At 43.7% G+C, this 27,928-nt stretch overlaps 1 protein-coding gene across 1 annotated transcript in view; it reads right to left on the bottom strand.

Annotated features, from left to right (window-relative positions):
• Positions 1-346: 346 nt before the first annotated feature.
• RASGRP1 (RAS guanyl releasing protein 1) overlaps positions 347-27,928 on the bottom strand; it is a 68,798-nt gene continuing 41,216 nt past the window's right edge. The window contains exons 7-17 of the mRNA XM_054028659.1: positions 27,155-27,328; positions 26,360-26,476; positions 25,536-25,811; positions 21,626-21,706; positions 19,218-19,322; positions 16,739-16,848; positions 15,650-15,794; positions 14,911-14,947; positions 14,072-14,218; positions 9,239-9,612; positions 347-1,102 (exon numbers count right to left, since the gene is read on the bottom strand). Coding sequence (XP_053884634.1) covers positions 968-1,102; positions 9,239-9,612; positions 14,072-14,218; positions 14,911-14,947; positions 15,650-15,794; positions 16,739-16,848; positions 19,218-19,322; positions 21,626-21,706; positions 25,536-25,811; positions 26,360-26,476; positions 27,155-27,328 — 1,701 coding nt within the window. The 3' untranslated portion in view covers positions 347-967. The remainder of the gene's footprint in view (positions 1,103-9,238; positions 9,613-14,071; positions 14,219-14,910; positions 14,948-15,649; positions 15,795-16,738; positions 16,849-19,217; positions 19,323-21,625; positions 21,707-25,535; positions 25,812-26,359; positions 26,477-27,154; positions 27,329-27,928) is intronic.

Here is a 27,928-nt window from a genome sequence, read left to right as displayed (position 1 = left end):
CTTGAAACATAAGAACATATTGCACGCTTATAAATGAAGGACTGAAAGATGGAGAGAAGTTAAAGAAAATAGCCAACATCTTTTCCTCCGTCAATAAAATCTGTCTTCAACCATTAACCACTGAGCCAGCAGGGCCAGTATCAAGACTATTTGACCTGAATGGTAGCATGGGACATTAAAGTAGAAGCAATACTCCAGTGTGAAATCTCTAGTCTCGTGCTCTGTATGAGGCACTGTAATTTTTAGTTTTGCAGGGTTTAAAGTGTGGCCAGCTCAGAAAGCGAGGATTTTACAGGAACGCTTAATTTTAATCAGTTATAAAAATATTTATATACCACATCTTAGAGCATTAAAAAGGAAAGACTTAAAATCATTTCACTGCTTACTGACAGTTCGTATTTCTAATGTTGGATGATGAAAATCAATGAACTCAGTTGCACTTTCCAGTTCTTAATGCAGCGATGATTGGGACCATGACATTTCTATCTTATCAAAAATTGCTCAAAAGTCTTAGATTTATCAAATGTTTGTTAGAAAACCTGAATTTGGGCCAAATTTGAGTTGATGGTGTCCGCTTAATTACATACCTTGTCGGAATACTTGTAGGTGGGCACTCGATAGAAACAGTAGCTACTTGTAGAGTCGCATCATCCATATTGGACATGGAAGTTGCTTACTGATGATAAATATAAACTTCAGGGCCTATATCACCCTTCTTGAGAGAGATTCCAGAACGTATTAATTCCCGGGTTCAGAAGATAAATTATTTTAAACTGTCAAAGAAAGGAACACATTTATACATTCAGCAGTATATTGAACAGGCAAAATACGCTGATTCAACAGAGTATATTTCTGTTTAAAATCTTTCAGTCTCTGTTTCCTGTTCACTTGAATACAGCAGCTTTGTCACAGTTCAAAAAGCCCTCTCCTTTTACATTCATCCAGAGGAGAGCTTGTGCCTTGTCAGCTACGCGCAGTCTCTGTGTTGTGTATTATCCAAGACATGATTTCTGCGTTGAATACTGAGAGATTCAATTGTTTTGTGTGCCTGTTTAAGCTGAATCTTTAAAGCTTCATTTTCTGCCTTTAGAATATTTCTTTCCTAAACAAAAACAGAGAATGGCAGGCGTCATATGAATGGTATTGGTTTTTTTAAATCGAGATTTCACCCGTTTGCTGGTGCACTTGCTTGATTGGCATCTCACATTTTCCGTGAGAGACATTTAACTATTCTCCAAATGGTTATTATGCACTGAACAGTAAATGGCATGTTAAACAAAAAAGATCAGCATGAGCAAATGGCAATTAATTTTCTGTTTGCATCTCTAAAGAATATATTTGGTTACCTGGTAAATTAACCATTTCATGTTTGGAACCAGTATTTTTCAATATGACTCATGCAGAATATATTTGTTCTAAATGTGTACTGAGCTTTCAACCACCTGGTGCATAGGAGATGCAAAGATGGAGAAGATTTGGGTGGTAGGTCGGAGTCCGTATTTCAAGGATGGGTGGGAGAGGGTTTAGTTTTGGACATTGCTTGGGTTGGTAGGTAGATATAACATGGATTAGTATTTTGATGTTTTTTCACGAAGACTGAAGGCTTCATAGGGCAGCAGGAGGCTGTCTCTTGATTCCACTACCTAGTGTAATGACAGTTTACTAATTGAACCATTTCCTCATTTGCATTAATATGCAAAGGTCCACGAAGTCCTGGCTGACTGCAAACTGAAGTGAGCTTGCTTTATTTTTGCTTGCCTGAGATTTTAGGACAGTGATGCTGATTGGAGTTAAGATTTTAACCATTTCAGTTTTCATTTGAATTGGTCAACTTTTGTGAGAGGAAGGGACCATCTTGTGGTTAAAGCACTGGACAGAGATTCGGATGTGGGTTTAATTTCTGGATGTGTCACAGGCTTCCTGCATTACTTTAGGCAAGTCACTTAATAGCACTGTGCCTCAAGTCCTTCTCAGTAAAACGGGGGTAAGCAATGCTTGCTTTCTCCCACCTTTATCTGTCTTTTCAGTTTAGGGCCCGATCCAACTCCCAGGGAAGAATGAGAGTTTTTCCATTGACTTCAATGTGAATTGGATCAGGTAAGCTTGTAAGAAGAGAACTGTTACCTACCTTACAGTAGATGTGGTTCTGCAAGATGCGATGTCTGTGCAGATTTCACTGTTGGAGTGCTTGTGCCCCATGTGCACAAGATCAGACTCTTCTAGCATGTAGTGTGTTGGGGGCTGTACCTGCACCCTAAACATACTCACCCCTCCCTTCCACCATCCCAGCTAAACATACAACAGGCTGTATGATCCAACCAGCTCTGCTCCTTCAGTAATTCAGAATCCCAGAGATAAGGACTCCAAAGGAGCAGGGATGAAGAGTGGGTCATGGGATCCACATGGACAAGACTTTGCAAAAAACTACAGTAACTGTATAAGTAACTGTTCTTTCCTCTTTGCGTCCTTGTCCATGTGGATCCCACTGGTGCTGGCTAGCAAGCAGTAATTCTCACAGGACATACTGAGGAGTCTTGTCTAACTAGCTAACTTAGTCAAAAAGAGAACTGAGAACAGCCCTTCCAAATATGGCATCAGCTCTGGCAGCCCAGGGTTATTTTGTGAGTGACGCACCAGTTTCAGAAAATTATTGCTTCTTGACAAAGGGAGGCGTGAGCACCATTTTGTCTGATGAAGAACATTGCAGATGTATTGTCCATCAAGGCTCCTCGGTCATTGACAACTCCTTGAAAGCTGGCCTGATCACTCAAAACTCCAGGATGTTAATGTGAAGGCAGGCATTGCTTTGGGACCTGATTCACAGTGTCGTAGAAGCATCTGTGACTACTGTTAGTGATGGGCATAAAGTCTGAAATGGATCTCCTCTCCTCGTGCTGGGGTTCATCCACCATTTGAGAAAGTCCACAATATAGCACTGTGATAAGAGTCCGTGGGGTATCTAGAAGGCTGTGACACAATTCTGAGCCAGGACTGCAGTGGACATATGCAAAATCTGGCAAGAAGCACCACATACATGCACGAAGCAAGATGACCTAGTAGCTTTAAGTAAAACCTTATTGATGTGGTTGGTTCGAGATCTTAAAGCCTCATCAATTTGGGAATGGAAGAGATCAGGCTCCTTGAATAGTATACTGGACCTCTTTCAGGATTCCTGATGGCTGGAGCCAGAATGCTTTGTTATTGCTGTGGCCAGGAATCGAACAGGTGCATTGGATGCAGCTTGGTGAGAGGTCTTGGCCACTATTGACCTTTTGCTTCACCGCCTTCAGTTCTATTATTTGGTCTCGAGAGAGATCGAGAAAGGAAGAACCTTATCCCTGCTTGTTATGTTTGGCAAGTAATAAGTTGCAAGGATACTGAGGAATATGGTTTTCTCCCAAATAAGTCCAACCTCTATAGATCATTTTCCTTGGGACTGGACCGACTCAGGGCTGGTTGTTAGGACTTTTCTAATATTGCTGAGACCACAAGAGAGCCCAGAGTAGGGTGAGAAATGACATTCATATCCCTTTTGCAGGTACTTGGTAACTCCTCTAAGCCCTCAGAGATAGGAGGAGTTGAGGCCAGTGTCTGCCATGAGTCCTTTGCTGGCTCTAAGATGCCTTCACTGACAGGCATGGCCATTCTAGCTATCATCTGGGAATGGAGAATGCAGGAGCGCTTTGGTGGCTTTTCTTGGCGCACTGAAAGCGATAACTCAAGTATTGGCTATTCTCTCAAGCAGGTCTTGAAATGCCCTAAAACAAAAATCTTCAAACTGTGGGGCATGCCCCCCTGGTGGGCATGGAGGAATGTTCGGGTGGGAGGGAGGGGAGCGGCAATGGCAGGTGGCTCTGGCCAGCCCCTCACAGCAGGGCTCGGGGAGGAAGCCCCACCCCGACTCTTTTTTTTTTTTCTTTTTTCTATTTTTGTCTGTATTGGGGATGGGGCACAACCAAAAATTTGAACTCCAAAGAAGGGGGGGAGGGGCTCAGCTCAAAAAATTAGAAAACCACTGCTCTAAAATCAGCTGCAGGCAGGATCAGTATGGGGGTGACTGCCTCAGCAGGAGATGGTAATGAATGAGCAGCAGGTTGTTTTATCATTTCATCATCCAGATCTCTGGAGGAATCCTCCTCTTCATATTCAGGCCCTGACTCTTTGACTTTGTGGCTGTGTCTACACTGATAGCAGTGTGTGGCGTACGGGCACCACACGTGTAGCTACATACTGCAGGAAACTACTCCAGCAGCTCCTGCCTTTCCCCACTGTCTCCCCTGCCAGAGCCTTTCCTTGCTGCAGTGAAAGGCTCCGACAACAGGAAGCCTCACTGCAGTGAGAAAAGGCTCCAAGGGTGCCTCTTCCCCCACCCCCTGCCAGAGCCTTTCCCTGCTGCCGGAGGCTCTCACCGTGGCAGGGAAAGACTCCAGCAGCAGGGAGGTAGCAGGACGTTACATTGCTAAAAATAGCAGCGTAGACATTGGAGGCACTGCTTGGGTGTAAAGAGCCGTGTAGAGTATCTATCCTGGGGGTTCCTGCGAGTAGGGCACTCTACTGGCCTAAGCCATGTCTCGCTGGGCATGTAGTGTCCGTACTCTCCATGCCACCATATGTATAGATGTATCTTTGGTGTGTGGGTGACGCTGCCTTTTGCATGGAAGTTGATCTTGGTCTTTTTCTAGCTGAAGGTAGAGGAGAGTGGGACCTAGAGGTATGAGAGACTGGACCCCAGTATGCCCAATAAAGCCAGGAAGGGAAGAAAAACTGAGAAGGAGAAGTAGTGTTCCAAAGTCTTTCAACCATGTAATGGGGGAATGTGCCTTTCCTTAAGGGAAACTGGGGTGATATCCCTATACTTCGGCTCTTAAGAGCATGGAAATGCTCCTTAGCAGAAGCTGGGTGGAGGTAGGAGGATGGGGAAGATGAGGAATAAATCGGGTCTGTAGAAAGTGCTGATAGGATCAGCACTGAGGAGGAGGGTTCCAGTGCTTAATTTGTAATGAAAGAGGTGCCACGGCTCAGCCCCAGAAAGCCCTGACGTAAATTAAGCACTGGCTGAGTGGCCGGAGAGCAGCAGCGGCTGGCCGGGCGCCCAGCTCTGAAGGCAACGCCGCCACCAGCAGCAGGGCAGAAGGAAGGATGGCATGGTTTGGTGTGTTGCCACCCTTACTTCTGCGCTGCTGCTGGTGGTGGCGCTGCCTTCAGAGCTGGGTGGCTGGAGAGTGGCAGCAGCTGGCTGGAGCCCAGAGGTGCCGGGGCTATGAACAGCCAAGCCTAGAGGTGCCAGGCTGAGCCCCAGCACAAATTAAGCACTGGAGGGTTCCCTGAGGGCAGGGAACAGGATGGCTAACTGAGCCTTGTACCAGAGAGTAAAAGGTCTTTTGGTATTGAGAGAGACTCCAGCATCTGAGGATTCTATCATTGCTGAGGCAGTCAATACTGCTGTTGAAGCTGAAGCGGCCTCCCCTTGTCCTGAGGGAGATGGTGAGCTTGTCAGGGTCACTTTTTTGAGCTGATCTATGTTCTTGGCCTTAGAGTTATCAGAGTCACAGGGCTCCAGGCTCCTCTTAAACACATTTGCTCTATTCCGTTCCAGGGAAGAGAATGGCAGTGTCATCTGGCCGTGGGTCATGTCTTGGATCTACCATGTCTGGTGGTGTCACTACCTGGGTCCTGAACTGGAGCTGTGTGCACTACCAGGATGACGTCCCAAGGATGGCACTGATCTTGAGGCTTTTTCTTGGTACCACCAGGAGCTGGAGCTTGGGGAGTACAGTCTCCAAAGCACTGTGGGAGTGCGACGTCTGGCTCTGGGGATGTTATTTTGGGTCCAGGGAAGGTCTCTCAGTCCATGAGGGGTACCTCAGATCCTGTTATTACAGCTACAGTTTTAGGTGAGATTCTTTCAGTTTTCTGGTCTGAGTAGACAAGGATGTGCACATTGAACAATAATTGAGAATATATGATTCCACCAAGCACACAAGACATCTGCGGTGGGTCATCAGCTAAGTATGTGTGGGCGAGGGTAGGAATCAGCCTGTTGTAGAAAGGGTAGAACTCGAGTGCTGAGGGTTTGGAGTCTATCATAGGGGTGATAAGGCACAAATATCTAAGAACATTCCCTGAGACAAAAGGGAAATGGAAAGCTGCCAAATGGGCAGAAAAACTATTAACTAATAATCTAAATTTTTATATATGCAATTATTAACAAAAACCTATCAGACTAGTTGCAAGTGAAAGGAGGACGCCACAGTTCCCACCTTACTGCCCATACTGAGTTTTTGTGGCCATTTATGCCTTAGGATTGTGGGGGCACAAGCACGTACTGGGCACAGGTGTGGCCCCAATGGACACTGCTTACCAGAAAGTTTGAAACTCATGTTCATGGGACACATGTGCACCAATAACAGCGGGATCCACACAGACAAGGATTTGAAGAACTGTTTCTTACTATGTGTTTTGTACAGTGCTTAGAACAGGGGTTGTCAACCTTTCAGAAGTGGTGTGCCGAGTCTTCACTTATTCACTTTAACTTAAGGTTTCGCGTGCCAGTAATACATTTTAATGCCTTTTTAGAAGGTCTCTCTCTCTAAGTCTATATTATGTAACTAAACTATTGTTGTATGTAAAGTAAACAAGGTTTTCAAAATGTTTAAGAAGCGTCATTTAAAATTAAATTAAAATGCTGATCTTACGTCGCCAGCCCGCTGCTGGCCTGGGGTTCTGTTCACTTAGTTCGGCAGCGGGCTGAGTGGGGCCTGCGGCCGGGACCCCAGCTGGCAAGGGGCCAGCAGCCGGGACCCCAGACCGGCAGCGGGCTGAGTGGGGCCGGCGGCCAGGACCCCAGCCTGGCAGTGGGCTGAGCTGCCGGCCCCGCTCAGCCCGCTGCCGGTCTGGGGTCCCGGCCCTGCCCATATAGTGGGTACTTACCTTTCCCTGGTTTGAGCCCATTCTCTTCCTCTCTCTCTGCACTGAGCTGAGGATGGGAGTGCACTGAGCACAGGGCTGGGGGTGAAGGAGCAGGTTGGGGTGCAGGGTCTGGCCAGGAGCTAGAATGAGGGAGGGGGCTCAGGGTTGGGGCAAGAGGTTTGGGTGTGGAGCGCTTACCTAGGACAGCTCCCATTTGGTGTGAGGGGTGCAGAACCTCCTGTTTGGTGCTCAGGGTGGGGATGTGGGGGGGTGCAAGAGTCAGGGCATGGGGTGTGCGGGGGCTGGGGATGTGTGGGGGCTGCAGGAGTCAGAATGGGGGCTGGAGGTGTGTGAGGGGGTGCAGGAGTCAGGGTGTGGGATGGCTGGGTATGTGGGGGGGGTGCAGAAGTCAGGGCAGAGGGCTGTGGGGGGGGAAGGGTGCAGGGTCAGGGCAGAAGGCTGGGTGTGTGGGGGTGGGGGGTCAGGGCAGAGGGCTGGGGTGCTCGGCTCATGGGGGTGCTCCCAGCTCCCTGCCATGAGCAGCTCACGGCAGGGGGCTGGAGGGGATATGCCCCGATTCCACCACTTTCCCCAAGACCCCGTCCCTACCTTTTCTCTGCCTCCTCCCCGGAGCAGTGAGCACGCTGCAGCTCTGCTTCTCCCTCTCCCCATCACAAGGGCGATCTGCTGATCGGCACAGGGAAGGAGAGGAGGAGGGGCAGGAAAGCACCACGCTGGGGGAAGAAGTGGGGGAGGGGGAGCTTGGCTGCCAGCAAGACCAACCTCCTGCCCCCGCAGGAGAGAGCGGTGGGCAGGGGGGCTGAGTGGGGCTGGGACCCCGGCAGGCGATAGGCATCAGCGTGCCATTAAAAATTGTCTCGTGTGCCGTAGGTTGACGACACCTGGCTTAGAACAATGCCCCAATCTAGGTTCGGGCTTCTATGTAGTTATTTTACAATTGTTAATATTGTAAATAGATTTTAGTTCCTCATTGCTGATTGTCTGGTTTGTCCATTTTACTCTATTGAATGCTTTTCATTTCTATAAAGTTCTTTTTCTCTCTCTTTCATTAGTCTTCATCTATCTCTCTTCTGGTTTTATTCTCGGCTGCTATCTGTGCCGTGCTATTCTTTTCTCTTATTTACATTTATTTGGGGGTATTTTTTTCTTAATTTTTACCCTCACAATCGTGTGCTTGTCATTCCCTTCCAGCTTTCTTATTTCTATTAGCCTTCTTGTTTTCTCCATAGCTGACTAGCCCACACATTCAATGTCTTTCTTGCTGTATATTCACTTCAGTTTCATTGGTTCCAGCCTCATGTTCTCCAGTGTCATCTCTTTCTTTCTTTGACCACTCAAATAGACCTTTCCAGGTGGTAAATGCAAAAAACTGTGTTAATGCAACTTCTACACAGTAAAAATCAGAATCAGGAAAGTGTAATATTTCAACAGCAAAGAGAACTTGGCCATATTGTCCTTCCAATCAATTTTATGATGTGCACATATTGGAACATAAACTGTTATACACTTGCCTGTTCTTTTAAATAGAAAAATGGGACTAGAATGCTAAATTTTGTTCTGCAGAGTTAAGGTTATTTATGGAAGCTTTAGCTTCTGTATTTCTTGAGTTTTTATAATTAACTGTATCACCTTGAAGTTGCATTCAGAGTTTTTTGTGGGGAAGGCTTTAACTTCCTATGGATTTTATTTTTAGAAATGCAAAAAGAGAAACCAATTATAATATTTAATGATCCCATTTAGATTTTGAAGTTCACATCTTTCTCATGGTAAAGTCTGGTTTTGTTAGTGCTATTGTTTAGCTAGAGAGAGTTTTGGGCAAGGCACGGTTAACCTGGCATGAGCATAGTGGCTTACAGTTTAATGGCAACACCTTCACTGTGGAAACTAATTTGCAAACTATTGCCCAGTCTGGAGTGTCCCTAAAATTGATGACTAGATTTATAGGGTAAAATCCTGGCTCCAGTGACTTCAATGAGGCCAGGATTTCACCTATGGATTTTAAGGCTGAAAGGGATCATTGTGATCATTTAATCTGACTTCCTGCATAACCAAGGCCTAATGATTTCTGCATCAAGCCCAATAGCTTACGCTTGATCTAGTGCATATCTTTTAGAAATATATCCAATCTTGATTTAAAGTTTTCAAGGGATGGAGACTCTACAAATATCCATTATTAATTGTTCCAGTAGTTAATTACCCTGGCAGTGCAAAGGGCCCTTGAAGTGACAGTAGATTGTTAAATCAACTTTAAGACCTCTTTACTGTGCCACTGTAGTATAAAGGAGAATGTGGTCCATTGTGTAAGTACCTGCTCCACTTCCTGGTATGAGGGTTTATAGATGTGCTGCTCATCCTTTCGTTTCTGACTTGAGTCTTTGTTTTCCCATTTTACATAAGCCTTTTTGCGGCTTAGAACTGGGCTTGGGCATGGGGATGGTGTTGCGGGCTGAAGATAAATATTTTCCGATGGCATCCCATGCTCCTTCTCTATCTGCCTACTGGGTACAGCGCTATTTGTCAGTGCTGGCTCAGTCTGTGTGCTCTTGTCAAGAACAGCTGGCTTCACTCTCACTGAGATTTTTTGGGACGAGACACCCATAAGCATAATTGTTCGGTCCTTGCTCTCTTCATTGTGTTCAGCCACTTCTTCATTAGGAAATGTAAATGGTCCTTCCTCCTGCCCTACAGAACAGAAACAATGAACTGAGTTAACGGGAGACCTGCATTGGGAAGGAAGATATATAGCCATAGTCCTTCAGGGTGCCTTTTTAAAACAATGCACTATGCAATATTTAATCTGAAATGGTGTTTATATTCACCTCTCTCTGAATTTGGTCTAGTAGCACAGGCTCTTAAACTTTTTCCAGAGTGTGGACACCTCCCCTCTGATTCACAATCCCATAAAATCCCTGCAGCCACTGCAACAATTACTTACATGGAAAAGTATTATTAGGAAAGTATTACTGTAAATTTAGCTGTCTTTAAGAAGTGTAAAACTGAAAGGGATCTCAATAGGTCATCTAGTCCTCTCCCCTGCACTCAAGGCAGGACTAAGTAATAATTAGACCATTCCTGACAGGTGTTTGTCTAACTGTTCTTAAAAACCTCCTATGATGGAGATTCCACAACCTCCGTAGGCAATTTGTTCCAGTGCTTAACCACCCTGACAGTTAGGAAGTTTCTCCTAATATCCAACCTAACCCTCCCTTGCTGCAATTTAAGCCAACTGCTTCTTGTCCTATCCTCAGAGGTTAACGAGAACAATTTTTCACTCTCCTCCTTGTAACAACCTTTTATGTACTATGAATGAAAATGAAATAATACAGACTAGAGAACTTCCTCCTAATAATTCCTACAGCAGATCTTTTAGAAAAATATCCAATCTTGATTTTAAAGTTACCACTGATGGAGAATGGTAAATTGTTCCAATGGTTAATTACCCTCACTATTAAAAGTGTACACCTTACTTCCCATCTGAATTTGTCTAACTTCAACTGCCAGCTATTCAATCATGTTATATCTCTTGTTTGCTTGACTGAAGAGCCCATTATTAAATATTTGTTCCCCATGTAGGTACTTAGAGAACGTAATCAAGTCACCCCTTAGCCTTCTCTTTGTTAAGCTAAGTAGATTGAGCTCTTTGCATCTGCCACTGCAACGATGTTTTCTAATCTTTTAATTATTCTCTGGGCTCTCCCTCTACACCCTCTCCAATTTATCAACATCCTTCTTGAATTGTAGACTCCAGAACCGGACACCGTATTCCAGCAGTGATCACACCAGTGCCAAATACAAAGGTAAAACAACCTCTCCACACCTTTACGTACCCTTCCTTTCCCCATGGCCTTGGGGAAAAATCACAATCTTTTTGTGTTAGCTTGCCCCTCTAAAACTGATGCAATTGAATACTTCATTTTGCAATGTCTTTCATGTAAGTGATCTCAAAATGGTTTGTTGAATTAAACAGCAGTTACAAAATGAAAGCAACAAATGAAAGCAGAGGGAATGAGAAATGGAGAGGTAAGGGTGTGACTCTAAGAGCTCTTCCACACCAACTGGCAAAGGGCTCACTGTTCTGTAACAGCAACTCCTGCTGGGCCTGCTAAACTCACTATATCTATGATGTTGCTGTCATGGCATTTATCAGTAACACACATTGTGTGAGATCTTAAATGAAAGCTAATATCTTGCTGATCATTAATATTGTTGTGATATCTATGTACTGATTATATGTAAAAAATTATGTTCTTGTGGTTTGTATCAAGGTATTATTCCCCGCAGAAGTGAAGAACTGGTTTCGCCAGACAAAGGCATGTATGTTCAGGAGACTGCCTAGGTTAATATGTAGATTAAGCACTGTAAGCCAAACACAATGGGAGCGACATTTGCATTTCAAATCAGCAGGAGTATCTGAAGACAACGTGGAGGCTGCACAATGGTGGGGTGGGGGAATCCTGACTGTGGGGTCAAAACAATGAGTTTGGCTTTTTGCTTCTGCTTTTATTTCCCATTTTGGTATCCCCTTACTGAGGAAACCCCTTGAAGGGTATGGCCATAGTTATGAAAACTTGGGTCCTGGTTCTGACTGAAAACCAGCAGCTTTCTCATAACTGACTCCTTGGGAGAAGATCTACTTTATAAAACAGGAAATGTAACCATTAATAAGTGTAGACCTCAGATTCCTTTTTTAAATATGTTTCCACTCATTATCCTTTATCAATATCTCTTAAATCATAATCGTTGTTAATAAGCATATAAGTAGATTACAGTGCTGTGATGTTATAAAAGGATCAGATCCTGAGATGTACCAGCCAAGCTGTGTGTACATTGTTTCTTTGGGGACAGCTTACCTGGTAATTATTGTGAGTGTCCAGTGAGAGGGACTGGATACTGCATGGAGCACTCAGAGGACTCGGGGGTTAGCCCTAACTGGCACAGAGAAGGCAAGCTCTGTGGAGACTGGGAAATCAGTGATTGTGGGACCAGAAGCTGTTGGTTTCAGGTAGGGTTGCCAACTTTCTTACCAAACATCCCTTGCCCGGTCCCTTCTCCGAGGCTCGGCCCCACTCACTCCATCCCCCCTCCATGTGTCGCTTACTCTCCTGCACCCTCACTCACTCATTTTCACCAGGCTGGGGAGGGTCCCTTTTCGACCAGGTGTTCGGTTGAAAATTGGATACCTTGCAACCCAAGTCTGACTACAGTAACTATGTGGGGCAAGTACTTGAGGTGAGAAATAGAGGCATTTTGAGAACTTTTAAATGAACAGGGAGTCAGTGGAGCTAATGAAGGATGCAGCTGTGGTTCTTTGTACCTGGGGCAACTTGGACGGCCATATCTGCATGTGTTACAGCCCTGCATGTTCTGGAGTCTGGAAAGAGAGATGGGCCTGAGGGAGGCCACAGACCAGGTCAGTAAGAGCAGTCTGATCGCTTCCAAGGCCAGAAGGGACCCCTCTGATCATCTAGCCTGCCCTCCTTTATAACACAGGCCATAGAACTTCCTAAAAATAATTCCTAGTGCATCTTGTTTAGAAAAACCTCCAGCCTTGGTTTAAAGATTGCTAGCGATGGAGAATCCATCACGACCCTTAGTAAACCGTTCTAATGGTTAATTACCAGCACTATGAAATGTTTACATTTTATATGGCGGCATGGGTGAGAACTCCACTATCAGAGCAGTTAAAGCAGTGGTGTGCATGGGCAATGCAGGGGTGTGGTTACAGGCAGATTTACGGACAAAGGCGATGTGCAAAGAGCAGGAGAGCTCAAAGATGATGAGAGTGAATATCTTGGGGAAATTTGAGTCAAAAAAAGAAATAGCCTGTGGCCTCATTCAAGAGAAACCCTTCTTCTTTTGGATGCTTAACTGGTTAGATCGGAAATTAAGCCATGTTTCCTTGCTTGAGATAGGCAGAAAAGAATGGGCAATTAGTAAAGATCCGTACAGCTGTGTATTAATGTAAGGGGGTTGGTTAAGGTGACCAAGAGGGAGCTTGAAATCGCCTAGGGACGTGAAGAAAAGAATGTAATTACAGCTCTTAATTTTCTTGGTGCACATGAAGGGTACACGAGTTGATTTTAGAAACCCAGAAGTGAAATATGAATTTAACCCTGAGCCACTTATTTAATATTGCAATTGCTTCCTGCCAAATGGTAGAAACTAGAGCACACTGCAATCTGCTTGTCACAAGGTGGCATAATTAGTTAACACATCAGCCTTTCACTGCCAGACAGCTGGGCTCAGATCCTTTGAATCACAGCTGAGAAAAGTTGGGCAGCATCTCGGTTCAGCTCTTGTGGGAATTTGTGCATGTCATACAATTTCACATAACTAGAGGTCTCTGCTCAGGAAATGACCAGGACTGAAAAAATTAGCAATATTGTGAGCAGGAGAGGGATAGTGGTGGGTGCAGCCAGAGCTAGGTTTACTTATGTCTGTTTCTAGCCGCAGTCAATATGTTGTTACAGAATTCTAGTGTTTATAAACTAATGCTATTCAATCATAGGCGATGGGTATAAGCCTTCCCTGGCATAGCTATCACCAGACACCTGGGTTGTGGTGACCCCGCTCTGCCTCTTCCCCTTCCTGCTCTTCCCCAAGGCCCCTGCCACTGCCTGGTAAGTCTCTCCTCTACCCTGCCTCTCCACAGATCCTCACTGCTTGCCATGTCCCTCCTCTCCTCCACCCCCTCCCCACAAGACTCACCCACCTGCCACTCGCTGCGTCCATCTTCACCCACCTCCCCGCTCCCAATGGAGGAGAGGAGGGACGCAGAGAGCTTGAGTGGTGGGGGCCTTGGGGAGGGGGGGTGGAGAAGAGGAGGGATGCAGAGGGGGTAAGGAGAGGAGGGGGGTGGAGAAGAGGAGGGATGCAGAGGGGGTAAGGAGAGGAGGAATGTGGCGGGTAGTGGGAGCCTTACAAGGGGGGGGAGGAGAGGTGAGGAGGGACGTGGGGAGCGGCGGTGGAGGGGCTAAGCAGGGAGGGGGCCTGGACAAAGTAGGGGGAGTGTGGCAGAACTGTAGGTGGAAGAGGCGGGACAGGGAGCTAGCCTCCCCTAGGGGAAGCTTCACCCACCACCCAGGTATTCAATCAGTATGTTGGGGGTCACTTTGATCTTGGATAGCTGAACCTTCCTCACCATGGAATTGCTCTTTGACTCCTACAGGACAGAGGTTAGAAGCGAGGGCTGAGGTCGGGCTGTTATCTGCAGTCATGCTTTTGGATCTTTTCTTGCACTCAAATACAACCAGGTCTTTGCATTGCTTGTGACAGTTCATTCCACAGTCTGTAAACAAGTAAAACAAGGTTTGTAGCATTTAGTGGTTTTGCTGCAACATCTGAGATCCGTTCCCACACTGTAAACTGCAGGAAACTGCAGAGGTCTTCTTACATGTTCTACAAGGCATGGTATGAAACCACAAATGGAAGGTAAATATACTCAACTGCATCCCTGTGCAATGTACCATTCAAACCACTTTTATACTGAAGATATCCCACTAGCAAACACTCAGCCAAGTACAACACGTTACAGTGGAACTGGCCCAGGTGCCTACTTAATATCGCACCGTCACATTGTCTTCTCCCATGCAAAAGCCTGCAGGAGCATATTCAGAGGAAGGAAAACCCTGCAAGATTTCCATTGTGGAGCTCCCCACATAGTTCTGTTGGGAGCTGGGGTTTGCCTCCCTGTGAAACAGGAGTGTCCATTACAGATCCTGTGGGGATTTGCAGAGGGCTAGGGCCATCTGTTGTGAGGTCCTACGACCTCAAACTGGCTGAGGGCCACCTGCTCCTCCTCCAGATCTCAGGCCATGGCTTCCTCTGCCAGCAGACACCCCTGGGATCTGCCTCCTTAGATGGGGGATTGAAGTGAGGCTATGGAAAAGGTAATGGTACCCTCAGGCTACAATCTTACTAATTTTGCAGGGCACCTTCACAACTATGCATTAAGTCAACAGAAAAGGAAGTAGTAATTACCTTTGCATCTATATCCTTGCTTAATAACTCCCCAGAGCTGGAGTTCAGGGACAAAGGGAAAAAAAGCATATTTGTGTTAAGATATTTCATTGAATTCTGGCATGTCAGATGACCCCCTCCAGGCATAAGAATGTGACAAAAGCCCACCCATTTGTTTTGAAGCCTGATACTTTTTCTTGCCAGTCAACCGTGTCTGCTGATCTGCAAAGAGGTTCCAGAATTGGAGTAGCAGGGGTCTTACAAGTCACGTCTATTGCGCTTTTGTAAAGCCTAGTCTCCAGCTTGTGACATGCTTTCAGGAGCCATCACTAACGCATATCAGACATCACCCCCTAACAGCATGATGCTGATCCCAGGAATTGGTCACCAGGCAGCAGCGCAGTCAGCTTGCCCCATCTTCCTTTGCTAAACAGGAAGCAGGCCCAGCTGTGCTCAGTGCTGGGCCAGTCCCAACAAACTCGGAGAGGGAGACTCTAGGCTTTGAACCTCTTGCCTGACAGTGATGTAGCTTGAAACACGGCTGCCTTGGCAGCCAGAAGAACACAAGGCAGAGGGAGCAATGTTAGAAGCAAAAACACCACTAAGGAGGGAAAAGCCTCTATTGAAACATGGTCATTGGGACAATTTACATGTTTAATGTTAAGATTTCAATATTAAATGATAAATGTTTGCTACTAGACTGAAGAAATATTGTTATGCTAACAGATGTTAAAGTAATGTACTTAAAAAATAAGCTTACAAATCCAGCACAGTTGTCACAGAACGTAGGCTTTAGGTAAGTGGTCTCTTGGAAGTTGTGAGCAAAGCCAAGACCTAATTTAGAATAGATCGAGCTAGCCCTCATAAAGTAAGCTGTTATTTCATCCCTGCTAATCAGACCTTCCCTGAAAATAAATGAGAGAGATGGTTAATTGGGGCTCTGCTTTCCAACAGCACAAGGAGAGTTAACATCTCCCACCCCCAATTCTAACAGCCATAGATGTCAGAATTATTCAATAATCTGGCCTAGCTGGTCATGGGTTCTACAGAAACTCATTTATCTATGAATTAAAATGCAATTTATACAACTAAACAAAATAGCATCTTGTGAGATTCAACCTCACAACAGCTTCAGAACACTGCGCAATTATCAAAACAAAGCAAAAAAGAAAAAAAAAAAAAATGAAGCAAGGGAATAATTCCTTCCAACAGGAATTCACACTGTTCTTTACAATCTCTAATGTGGTGTTAGAAAACGTGCTTTCTCTTAGGAGGAAGAAAGATATACACCAAGGATTTCTGGCAGAGTCAAATTTTAATTTTCTCTGCTTTCTAATGTTAATCCTTGGCAGGCCAAAGAAACTCCAAATGACCACAGCTGCATTTTTCTATATTTTGAGGAACATTTTTGGCTAACACAGAAATCTGTTGTCATTTGGTCAAAACACAGGTTTCACTGGTCTGCGCCAAACATATTTTAGTTCTCTACATGGTCTTTAACAACAACAACAAAAGCCTGTTCTGAGACACAGTTTTACCTTAGAAAAATGTTCAATACAGTTAATGTTACTGAATATAATTCAATAAAATATTCTTTAAGATATTACACTTCAATTTTCTCCAATCGGTCTAAGCAGAGTATTGGAGTCTCACAAGAGACAACGGTTTGATTTTGCTGCATGTGGGCGAGGTCATTTGCAACTAACTCAGAAGGTGCTTTTGTGAGTTATGTTTCCACTTTCATTTTGGCAGAGGGAAGGGTGATTTTAACATCTCTTATGACAACAACTATCTGTTACGAAGCTCACATGCAGAAACAGATGTAAAAATGAGGTTCGCAGACACACACCTGTCCTTGTCCATGACACAAAATGAGAATGGAAAGCTGGCTGCAATCTTTTCAAATTCTTCCTGAGAAATGTATCCATCCTGATCATGGTCATAATTTTTGAAGACAGACTGGATAAGATGATAATAGAGGAAATTATAATGAAGTTGGACAACTTACTTATCACCTTTTTGGGAAAAAAAATTAAGTTCAAAATATATTAGCATCCCAGACAAAAACATGTATTGCTTTTTAGTCATTCAGTGTAAAATAAACTTTAATGGTTTTCTTTAAAACAGTGCAAGGACCTTTCTCGCTGCCTGCCCTGCTTAAGTCTATAGAACCATCGTACATTCTGGATTGATGTCAAAACGTAAACGTAAATTCTAAACAACATGGACCAGTTTCTGTATTGCTCCATAGTGTGTGCAACTCCAAACTACCTGGGTATGGTGGCACTTCCCTTCCCCAGATCCCTTTGTTTTTCACACTCAGCCCCTTTCCCCCCTCTAAGCCACTATGGCCAGGTCTACACACAAAGGTTGCGCCAATGTAGCCCTCTTTATTAAAGTGGGAGTAGGCGCGTGCATGTGCACACACCATCTCCCAGAGCTAGAGCTTTGTAGTTAAACCAAAATAGTTCCCCAGGTTATTTTATCAGGGCAGCTCTACCTTGGAGGGAGTGTTAAATCAATGGAGTAGCACTGTAGACACATGCTTTCATTTAATGTAGCGACATCGGTTCAAGTAATCCTCCCACTTCTAGCCTACACTGCAGCAGTGACTGATGCACTGAGCTGTGATGACCTTTCTGCACTCCCGATCTAGCCATCAGCTTGTCCCAAAGTCACTCAGACTTTAAGACGTTTTACAAACTCCCAAGAGCCCCATTTGCAAGCCGCTAGAATGCCAAACCTTTCAGAGCATTCTTGGGTTCACCAACGGGGCTATAATGCCTAGCACATTTGCCAAGACCTGAAGGTAGAGAATTGACTTCCTTGCTCTCTGGGGCAAGAAGCATGTGTAAACAGAGCTCAGAAACTCTCACCCAAAACAAGGTCATCTGCCAGTACCTGTCATACAAGAGGGTAGCTCTGAGCTCAGGAGCTTCCTTCCGATTCTCAGTGCCTGCTGCCTTTGTTATTTGAAACCAGGCAGAAACAGCTATGGGGGAGGGCAGAAGTGTCCTTCCCTTCTCTGTATCCCCATATCTCCACTACAAACGCTATTGACCATTTCCCCTGCTTTCTCTGCTTGGTGTTTTCTGCCTTCTCCCACACATCACCACCTGCCACACACTCAGTTCGGGCTGCCAGGCCCCACTGCCTCTCTGTCTCCTAGTTCCCTCCTTAGAAACGTTCACTATAATCCTCTCCGTGCCAACAAGGCTGTGCGACCCCAGTGATGTCTGCACCTGTGCAAGTGCAATGGTGTGAATGCACTTAATCAAAATACTTGGATCGATTTAACTACTCCAATATAACTTGCACCTGCACAACTTGTAGGTGTAGAAAAGCCAAAAGTTACTTTCTCTCTTGTAGGCCTCCAACTCAGCAAAGTACGTAAGCCACATGCTTAACTCTGAGCTCAGGGGCAGTCCCATTGACATCAGTGGGACTGTCCACATACTTAAGTACCTGGCTGAATTAAGGCCATTTCTGCAACCCTTGCGCCCGTTGAGTAGCACCATTAAAGTTGATGTGACTGCTTGCATCTATTAAGTATATAAGGATTGCAGAATCAGATCCTAAATCTTAACTTTAAAAGTTCCTCTAGCTCATCATAAATTCTTGTTATCAAACAATTTGTGAAAACACATGTGAAACACTGGCAGGGGCCATGGGACTTGAATCCTGGTCTGTAGGGCTCATTGGAGCTATCAGGTTCCACCTGCCCTTGAGAGCCCTACTAACTGTTGTCAGAATCGAAGCTGAACCCAGACAGAGTGCCCCAGTCCTGGAAGCTTGATTGGTCCAAAGTCCTATTTAAACCCAGCACAGGAACAGGAAGTTGTCCATACAACTGGGATCCACCTTGCTTCTGCTCTTCTGGCTTGACTTTCTAGTATCCTGACCTGGCCCAACTCTGGTTCCTGATTTGTGGTTTGGCTCTCAAGCTTGCCTCCTGACATTTGACTCCCAGTTCACCCTCTGGCCTGTCTCAGACTCTGACTTTCCGATATGTGACCTGGCCTGATTCTGACCACTAGGTCAGATCGCCCATGTCCCAGTCGCGACAAACACACTGTATCAAAACAAACTTTAGCAAAGAATGAATGTGTGCTGCAGTTTAAATAGCAGTGCAGTTAGCAGATACCCTTTATGGGACTATAACTGCTATAATAAAATTGTGCTTTCAAGCAATGCTATGTTTTTCACATTGTTTACAAATAGACTCAGCACAGTTTTGAAGATGTCTGGTTTTCAGTATGCAGCTTCTCATTATATATATTATCATATACAGGATGTAATCAAATATATATGGTAAAATGGCCACTTACATCCACCATTCTCTGAACGTGCTTGCTGATTGTCTTTGGATCAGGTTTTGGAGCTATGCCTGAGGCCCAGTCTGCAACTACCGGTGGTTTGGAAGGTGTCAAAGGCTAAAATGAACATTATAGAAACTTATTACCATCTCATCAAGTATTTTCAATAACCAAGTTCTTTCCTTTGTCTAACAGAAGAATAAGAATGGCTAGCCAGGAGCAGAGCAGTGGCCTAGTGGATCCAGTATCCTGTCTCTGACAGTGGTCAGTACTAGATACTTGAGAGGAAGGTCTTCACTGAGCTATCCACAGTGATACTTGGGTCTTTTCCCTAAGTTATTACGGTTAATTCAGAGCCCAGTAAGGTGGGTGAGTAGTTCAAATTACTCCTGCCAAGGTGCAGTTCTTCGCTGTTTTTTCCCCCCTCAACACAAACTAATCCGCTGCTGCTGCAATTCCTTACATGATTTTTCAGTCTTGACTAGTCTAAAAAACTGTCATCTGCAAATTTTGGCTACTTCATTTTTCACCCCCTGCTCCAGCTCAGTGAGTATATATTGCACAACACCTGTCATAGTATGGAGCCTGTGGCATCCTGTTAAATTATTGACCATTTAACTCCTCTTTTCTATCCAAGTTTCTGCTTCCTGACAATACTATGCATCCCACCCCATGACTATTTAATTTACTTACTAGCCTTTTGTGAAAGACTTTGTCAAAGGCCTTTTGAACGGTCAATTAGTGAGGCACAATTTTCCTTTATAACGGCTGGTTAGTCTCTCTGATATCATGAACATTTTTAATTATTGTTTCAACCGACTTACCAAGAACAGCAGTAATTTCCTCATTGCTACTACATTCAGTCCTATGCATTTTGATTAACAGTAGATCAGTTTTATGCAATGTAAGGGTGACCTTAAAAGCCCCTCAGTGCATAATGGCAAAGAGATCACTGTCATATAACAGCAACTGCTATCAGGCCTGACAAACTCACTACACCTAACACACTGCTGTCATGGTACTTATCTGTAAAGAATATAGTGTAAGGTGTCAGTTGAAAAAACTTATATCACACTAGTCATCACAATCACTGTGTGATGTATGTGTGAGTAACCATTACACAGTTGAGTGTATACTGAAAATATGTTCAACCCAGGCTGGGCTGATAGGCAAGGTTTTCCTAGACAATGGAATGTTGATATCTGTCTGCCTAGGTCTCAATCGAGCATGGTAAAAGAAACTCAAAGCAAGCATATTAAGTCAACAGGAAAAGCAAATTAACACAAGGATGAGAAAACAGCATAGATGACATGGTGTCCGCATGTCAGCAGGGGAGAACTTTGGCTGGGGGCACATGGCAAAAGAATACTTTCCAATGTTTTCTGGACTATAAGAAGGGGGAAAGAACCCCTTGGGAATTCATCACTGAGGGAACAAAGAGGCCAGTGCCTTTTGGACCCAGGGATTCTCAGCTTGTGACGCTGAGAGGTGCCTTTAGGTGAGAAACTTAGACGAGGATTGTAGCCTGTCAAGTTAACTTTTAGTCACCACAAAGTGTTATACTTTTGTTTGTAACCATTTTCTGTTTCTATTATCTTTGCATAGTCTCATTTAAATCTCTGTTCACTTTTAATCAAGAATAAGTTTATTTTACTGTAACTTCATCTCAGGGCTGTGATATTACAGTAAAGTGTAAATCTCCAGAAGAGCTAACAGGCTTTTGTAAGTGTCTAGTGGCAGGGGCTGGATACTGCAAAGGGAAGGCTCTTCCAGCGGGGTTGGGCACTGGGATGCACCAAGTGTTACCTGCAAGGCAAAGTAAGGGCTGACAGAGTCCTAAGGCGTTTGTTTGGCTGGCTAACCAACTGGGGTGGCAGGATGTTGTCAGTTGGTTTAGCATCCGCAAATCTCCCTTTTGTAAAGGCAGAGGGCTAACAAGGTGACTTACAGTTCTGGACGCCCTAAGTGTGTGTCACAGTAAGCAGCTTTCTTTTCCGTGTTTATAAAAAAAATTTGAAAAAATAAAATTTTATAAAAATGCCTTGGGGCAGATTATTGGAATTGACGGACGCCTGTTGCTTTCGAGGAATTAGAGTTCACTATCAATGGGGCAACTCATGGGCCTGATGTCTCCACTCCTGCTGATATAAATCAGGAGTAACTACATACATTTCAAATACGTAATACATAATTGAAATAAATGGAGTTACGCTGGTATAAGAGTGAGAGGAGAAGCAGGCCCATATATAGCGTTGTTATTACTATTCTGCTCTACTAATATGTTTGTTTGTTTGTAACAACGATATACCACAAACACGTCAGTGTCTTTAATGAGCTGTAGCCTAAACCAAAGTGTCTACTAGGGATGAAATTTATATTGCTGTTAAATCATTTTGTTAAGGTTCTGGAAAGGCTCTTACTGCAGCTCGGTGGCTTCTTGGCTCTCGTGCATACGATAGTTCATATATTTCATCTTCAGTGTAGTAAAGATCAAGTGACAGCTGAAAAACACAGAACTGGATTAGTCTCTAAGCAGTTGCTGTTATTCTGTGGATTTACTTGTTTCTGGTGCACATGCAACTTGCTGGTGAATTAATTGTTAATTAAGGCTGTGCTACAAAACCATGCATTTGGGGGAACATGCATTCAAAGCCTGGGTGCTGAGAGCAATTTGAAATTGGCATTTGGAAATGTGCCTATCTGTTGTTCCCATTGCCTGAGAAATGGATGCAAGTACAATCACATATCTGCATCTAGCAGTGTGAGTTAATAAGTGACCCAATAACAGTCTGTTGTCCCCATGACATTACAATGGGGGTTCTATCACAACCACAAGAGATGTCTGCCTGTCTGCACTTATGATTCAAACTCTATTTTGGTAGATTTGTCTCCACTCCCAGGTGTGCTGATCTTGTCAAAGAGAAAGGGGCTTAAGGAAGAAGATTGGAGAGGAGCTGAGCAAAGGACCATTTGGCAGGGCTACAGGAAGACTGAGCGAGCCCCTCCAATAGAGGGAAGAAGTATCCACTCAGACCCTGATGAAGAAGCTGTAGCCTAGTGTGTCTGAGTTTTTCCTTCTTTTTGACTATTTGTGGACCCTGGAAGGGGGTAATTTTTGGGGTCATCTGGAGGGCTAACCCAACCAACAGGGGACACTGGGATGCAGACCAAATCTGATAATGGTGGAAGTTGAACTGCACCATTATAGCCCTCAAACAGCATCAGCAAGGGTCTATCGCTGGACATGGAGAACCCAACACAGGAGCTGAAGGAGATGGCATATAGCTTCATTGCTATTACTCTTCACCTCAGTCTATGCTGTCATCCTAAAATCTGCTGTTTCAACATCTTGAATTCATCAAACCCAGCTGGGATCATAAACAGTGGGTAAGTACATGCCAGAGCCAGAAGATGGGGTTGCTTATTCATAGTGAGAATCCTAGTGCTACCACCATTAATTTTAGAAAGGGGCTGTTATTGCATCTGGATATGAGAGAATTTTTTTTGTTTTTAAAGCTTGCCTACACCCCCTTTTGCCTTTCTTTCTTCAAATATTCCAGCAAATAAGCTTAGTGGCAGGAAGTTCTTGCAAATAACCGATTCTCAGCTGATACTAGATAATTTTCACAGGAAGGGAATTCGGAACTCTTGCATACAAATATTCACACTAGAAAGCTGCTTCTAGGAGTTATGCTTATGTAAGCGACAAAGGAATGTGTGTACAGATCCCGCTCTGTACGCGATCGAGAGCTTCAGCTCAAGCTCCAGTAGCTCATGCCCTTAGCTCTAGAGGTCCTCAGGTCAATTCCTGCTGTACCAGCCAAGATGGCATCTCTCATACTTGTATAAGCAGGGCCCAGAAATATAGCATGTGACATGTCCAAACAAAACTGAACAAGGCTGCTCAAGTGTCTGATTTCAAATATATGCAAAAAACCATTTGAACAACCTACAGATCAAGAATTATTATTGCAGAAGTTGATAATTTCAAATAACCAATAAATCTGAAACTGGTTTCTGGCAATTCAAAACAAGCTAATTTTGTCAAATAATATTTTCATTATGAATTAGTCACTCCTCCCTGCAGTTACCACCATCTCTTCAAACTGACATGTCTGCTGATGCAAAAGCAGGTGACTAAAGGCGATAGGAAGGAGTAGGATGGAGGCTGATGTGAGCCTGGGGGAGGAATAGGCTAACCCCAGGCCCTGGAATGCCAGAGAGAAGCTACTATTGTAAAGTCTTCTTACAGCAAACCCAGAGTAATGTGCATCTGATACAGTCACAAAATACCCACCATTTTCAAGGCTTTGCACTGAAATTGTGAATGGCTGCAGTTGTATATATTTTTGATGTGTAAAATTATTTTTGCTAAAATGTTATGGAAAATAAGAAAGTTAGGAACATAAAATCACTTTAAACAAGGTATTAAAAGTTTGTTTGTTTGTTTGTTTTTTGGAGGGGTGGGGCTGGGGGAAATTCAGTACTTAGCAAGATTCTATAGGAAAACCTGGCTGACTATGGCCCTGATTCAGTAACATAGGTGTTTTACTTCAAGCACATGGGTAGTCCCAGTGGTAGAGCTACTTATGTGCTTAAAGTTAAGTACGTATTTAATTGCTTTGCTGAAACAGGGTCTGTAAGCTGAAAGCAAAACTGGCCCATCTTGTTAAATTGCAACCTGCTAAAAATAAACAGCACAACCTGGGAAAAGTAAGTGCGTATTAATAATTCTTCATAGTTTGATAACACACTAAGAGCAAATAGAATCTTGGACTGGAAGGGACCTTGAGAGGTCATCTAGTCCAGTCCTCTGCACTCATGGCAGGACTAAGTATTATCTACACCAAGGGTCGGCAACCTTTCAAAAGTGGTGTGCCGAGTCTTCATTTATTCACTCTAATTTAAGGTTTCGCGTGCCAGGAATACATTAACGTTTTTAGAAGGTCTCTTTTTATAAGTCTATAATATATAACTAATCTATTGTTGTATGTAAAGTAAATAAGGTTTTTAAAATGTTTAAGAAGCTTCATTTAAAATTAAATTAAAATGCAGAGCCCCCCCGGACCAGTGGCCAGGACCCAGGCAGTGTGAGTGCCACTGAAAATCAGCCTTTGGCATGCGTGCCAGAGGTTGCCTATCCCTGATCTAGACCATCCCTGACAGGTCTTTGTCTAACTTGCTCTTAAAAATGTGCAATGATGGAGATTTCACAACCTTCCTAGGCAATTTATTCCAGTGCTTAACCACCCTGACAGTTAGGAAGTTTTTCCTAATGTCCAACCTAAACCGCCCTTGCTGCAATTTAAGCCCATTGCTTCTTGTCCTATCCTCAGAGGTTAAGGAGAACCATTTTTCTCCATCCTCCTTGTAACAACCCTTTATGTATTTGAAAACTTATGTCCCCCCTCAATCTTCTCTTCTCCAACTAAACAAACCCAATTTCTAAAATCTTCCCACATAGGTCATGTTTTCTAGACCTTTAATCGTTTTTGACTAAAACAATGATATTGAGACACATGCACATCTCTTATTTAATTTGGATAACATCCCTGCAGAACTAGTAACACTGTCCTGGCAGAGATATTCCAGAAAGAACCACCATAAACACAAGAACAACAAGGAGTCCGGTGGCATCTTAAAGACTAACAGATTTATTTGGGCATAAGCTTTCGTGAACTTATGCCCAAATAAGCTGTTATCGATTAGTCTTTAAGGTGCCACCGGACTCCTTGTTGTTTTTGTGGATACAGACTAACACGGCTACCCCCGATACATAAACACAAGCTAATTCCAGACAATCTTTGCTGGTACCATACAGCAGCTTCACAAAGTAAAGTAAAATAGTCCTCAGAACTGAGGTACCTTTATCCCAATAGCATCTTATGATGCCTCTCCCTTCTCATGTTGAAGCACACAGCAGCTACTATCAGTAACAGGCACAGCAAACCCCTTCAGCATACCTGGAGACTTTTATAAGACCTTCTATTTTTCCAGGTGTATCCGGGGAGTAAAGGCGGCTCTGCCCTAGTTAGTGCCTCCTTAGGGAAAGTGAGGCAGTGCTTGCTAATGTAGGAGAGCACAGACAAATGTCTTCATTCCTTCCTATAAAAATAACCCCAAGGAAGCTACCAAACAGCCTGTATTATCAACTACCTTTTCCTACAGCCCGTGTCCTCACCGGGACTACTGTGTAACCCCTACTGTACCCTAAAAACCTTACTTTTTTCATATTAGCTGTAGAAAAGTATATATTTAGCTTTAAACACTTGAGAAATGCATGAAAATCAGTTCAAAATAGGCAGTGTTTCTGTGATCTTACAGACCTACCGTGAGCAGATGAACAAGATCCTTATTAGCTTCTAAGGGAGGTGCCATCTCCTGGAGTTGTATCAGTTCATTTATGTGGTTATACAGAGACTGTAGTTTATGCACATTAATTTTTTGGTCCTCTAAGTAATTTGGCATGGCCTCATAAAGGGAGATCAGGTCTTTCAAGTGGACCCCAAGGATTGGGATCTTAAAGTTAGTGCACTCATTGTAGGCACGTCGATAATTGTCATAGTTCCTATAAGATGAGAGCAGTTCTGTCATTTCATTAAACACCTAAAGAAAATAAACAAAGTAGTAAAATTAATTGCATTTTCTGTTTTCATGATTTTGTTCATGTGAACATATTTGTCTCTTCAGATGGTATAGAGACAGCCCATATTATTGTTTACTGACCTGTTTTTATCCTCCAGAAAGCCAAGCCAAGATTTACAAAACAAAACAAAATGAAGGTAACCCTAAAGGTCTAAATCTTCTGGCTTCAAATGAAACCTAGTTTACAACTGCCTACACAAATATTACTGCCGTTTAATAATATTTTAAAAAGCAATCCGCCAATATTTTCAGATTCTGAACCACTTAATCCCTCAGATTTTAGCTTCACAAATTAAGATTATTTTTAATTAGATATCCTTAAAAATACAGCGTCAAGTCACCAACTCCCCATCTTCCCCCTCCCCCCACTTCCATCACCACGTATTTGGAATCTTTTAATCTGCAAATGGAATTGGGGGGGGGGGGGGGAGAGGAGGAAGGGAATAAAAATTGTTTGCCTGATGGTATCTAAACTGTATGTTTATGATACCAAGGACAGTGATACTGACCTTGTTGACCTCATGAGGAACATAAGAGCTTGTTTCCTTGAGTCTGGAGATAGAGCTGTGACAGAGACCTCCTATCACTGCCATTAAAGTATTGAAATTCTGCAACTGGTGGAGCTTCTGTATTGACAAACAATATCAATTACTTAAGGTTTGAAGTTGTGAAATGTATACATCCAAACTATGCTTTCCTTTTTAGCTGGGGCCTAGGTACCGTTGGTTCTACAGAGTTCCTAACAATTTCCTTTCTAGCACATCATTCTTGGTTACCACTTTTAAACAATCTTACTCCATTTTTATACTCAAGCAGTGTTCTCATTTCTTGGGGTAGTGTGTGAGCTCTTCCTTTCTACAAAAAGCCTTTTTATTCTACAAGCAGAGGGCATCTCCAAAGGATACCTCTCTTCAGTGCAAAGGTAAGATTTTAACAATATTCAATGCTCCTGTTCAGGAGAATCTTGAGCATGTTTTCTTTATCACAGTAATTCACTAGCAAATAGGGTCTCTAAATGGTGACACCTCTGGAAGGTTAAGGAAAAGTCTTGAGTGGTTCAAAAGGAAGTCTAGCTGCTTTGGGCAAATGGGTCTACAATATGGGTCTCAAGGGAGAGACCTACTGCAGTTGACAATAAGGTGATACTCGATCATTTGGTATAAAAACAGAGACCACTGCCAACTCTTCCTCCCAGCTGATCCCACTGGAGAGTACAAGTAGTAGTGAAGGAGGAATAATTAAAGGGCTGACAGTTTCAAAGAAAGGACATATGACAAAAACAAAAAGGTCAAAGTGAAACTGACCTGTGCAACATGAATAAACTTGATGAACACTTCAGCCCGAAGCTGTGGTGTTGGCCTACTGAGTACCATTAGTTGTACCCATTGGGAGATACCATTACAAAGAGCAATGGACCTTTCCATCGTTGGATTCTCCTTTACACAGCTGTTTACAATGTAATTCTGGTAATCTGAGAACTAAAAAACAAAAACAAAATTAAACCTCATCCAGACTTTGTATATTCCATGAAGCCTGCATGCAGATATAGATCTTCTTGCTAAATAAAATACAGTGACATGTTATGTATTTTATATCTATAGGGTGGAAATCATCCCCCATCCCTAAGCTCTGCTCAGCACAGGGAAGTAGAGGGGCTTCAGTCTGGGAGCCAGCTGACGCTCCCCAAATGACCTTATGCCACTGTGATATAGGTAGCAAAGCTCCGTTCCACCATGCACCCATCCTGTTCCCCCGGCATGCAATAATGCCAAAGATGAAAGGAGGACTGCTGGTGCAACAGGAAGCTATGCCTCTGACAACTTGACACCAGTTGAGATTTCCCTCACATAAGGGGAATTCTCTACTGGCCACCTCTGGCCAAAATATGTCCACTTCACTTTGCCTGAGTGGCATAAAGTGGCTATGATGAACCAAAGAATCCAGTCCATAATCTGTACTATGACTGTTACATATTAATGAAATGGATTGGTGGTGGAATTCTCTCTCAATGCTTCTAATGTTTCACCTTCCTCTGCTGTGCTTGAAGGCAGACAAAGTGACAGGTATGTTGTTGTTTT

This window comes from Malaclemys terrapin, chromosome 4 (assembly GCF_027887155.1).
Source record: "Malaclemys terrapin pileata isolate rMalTer1 chromosome 4, rMalTer1.hap1, whole genome shotgun sequence".
NCBI classification, from domain to species: Eukaryota; Metazoa; Chordata; order Testudines; family Emydidae; genus Malaclemys; species Malaclemys terrapin.
This window is presented reverse-complemented; position numbering and strand designations above follow the sequence as displayed.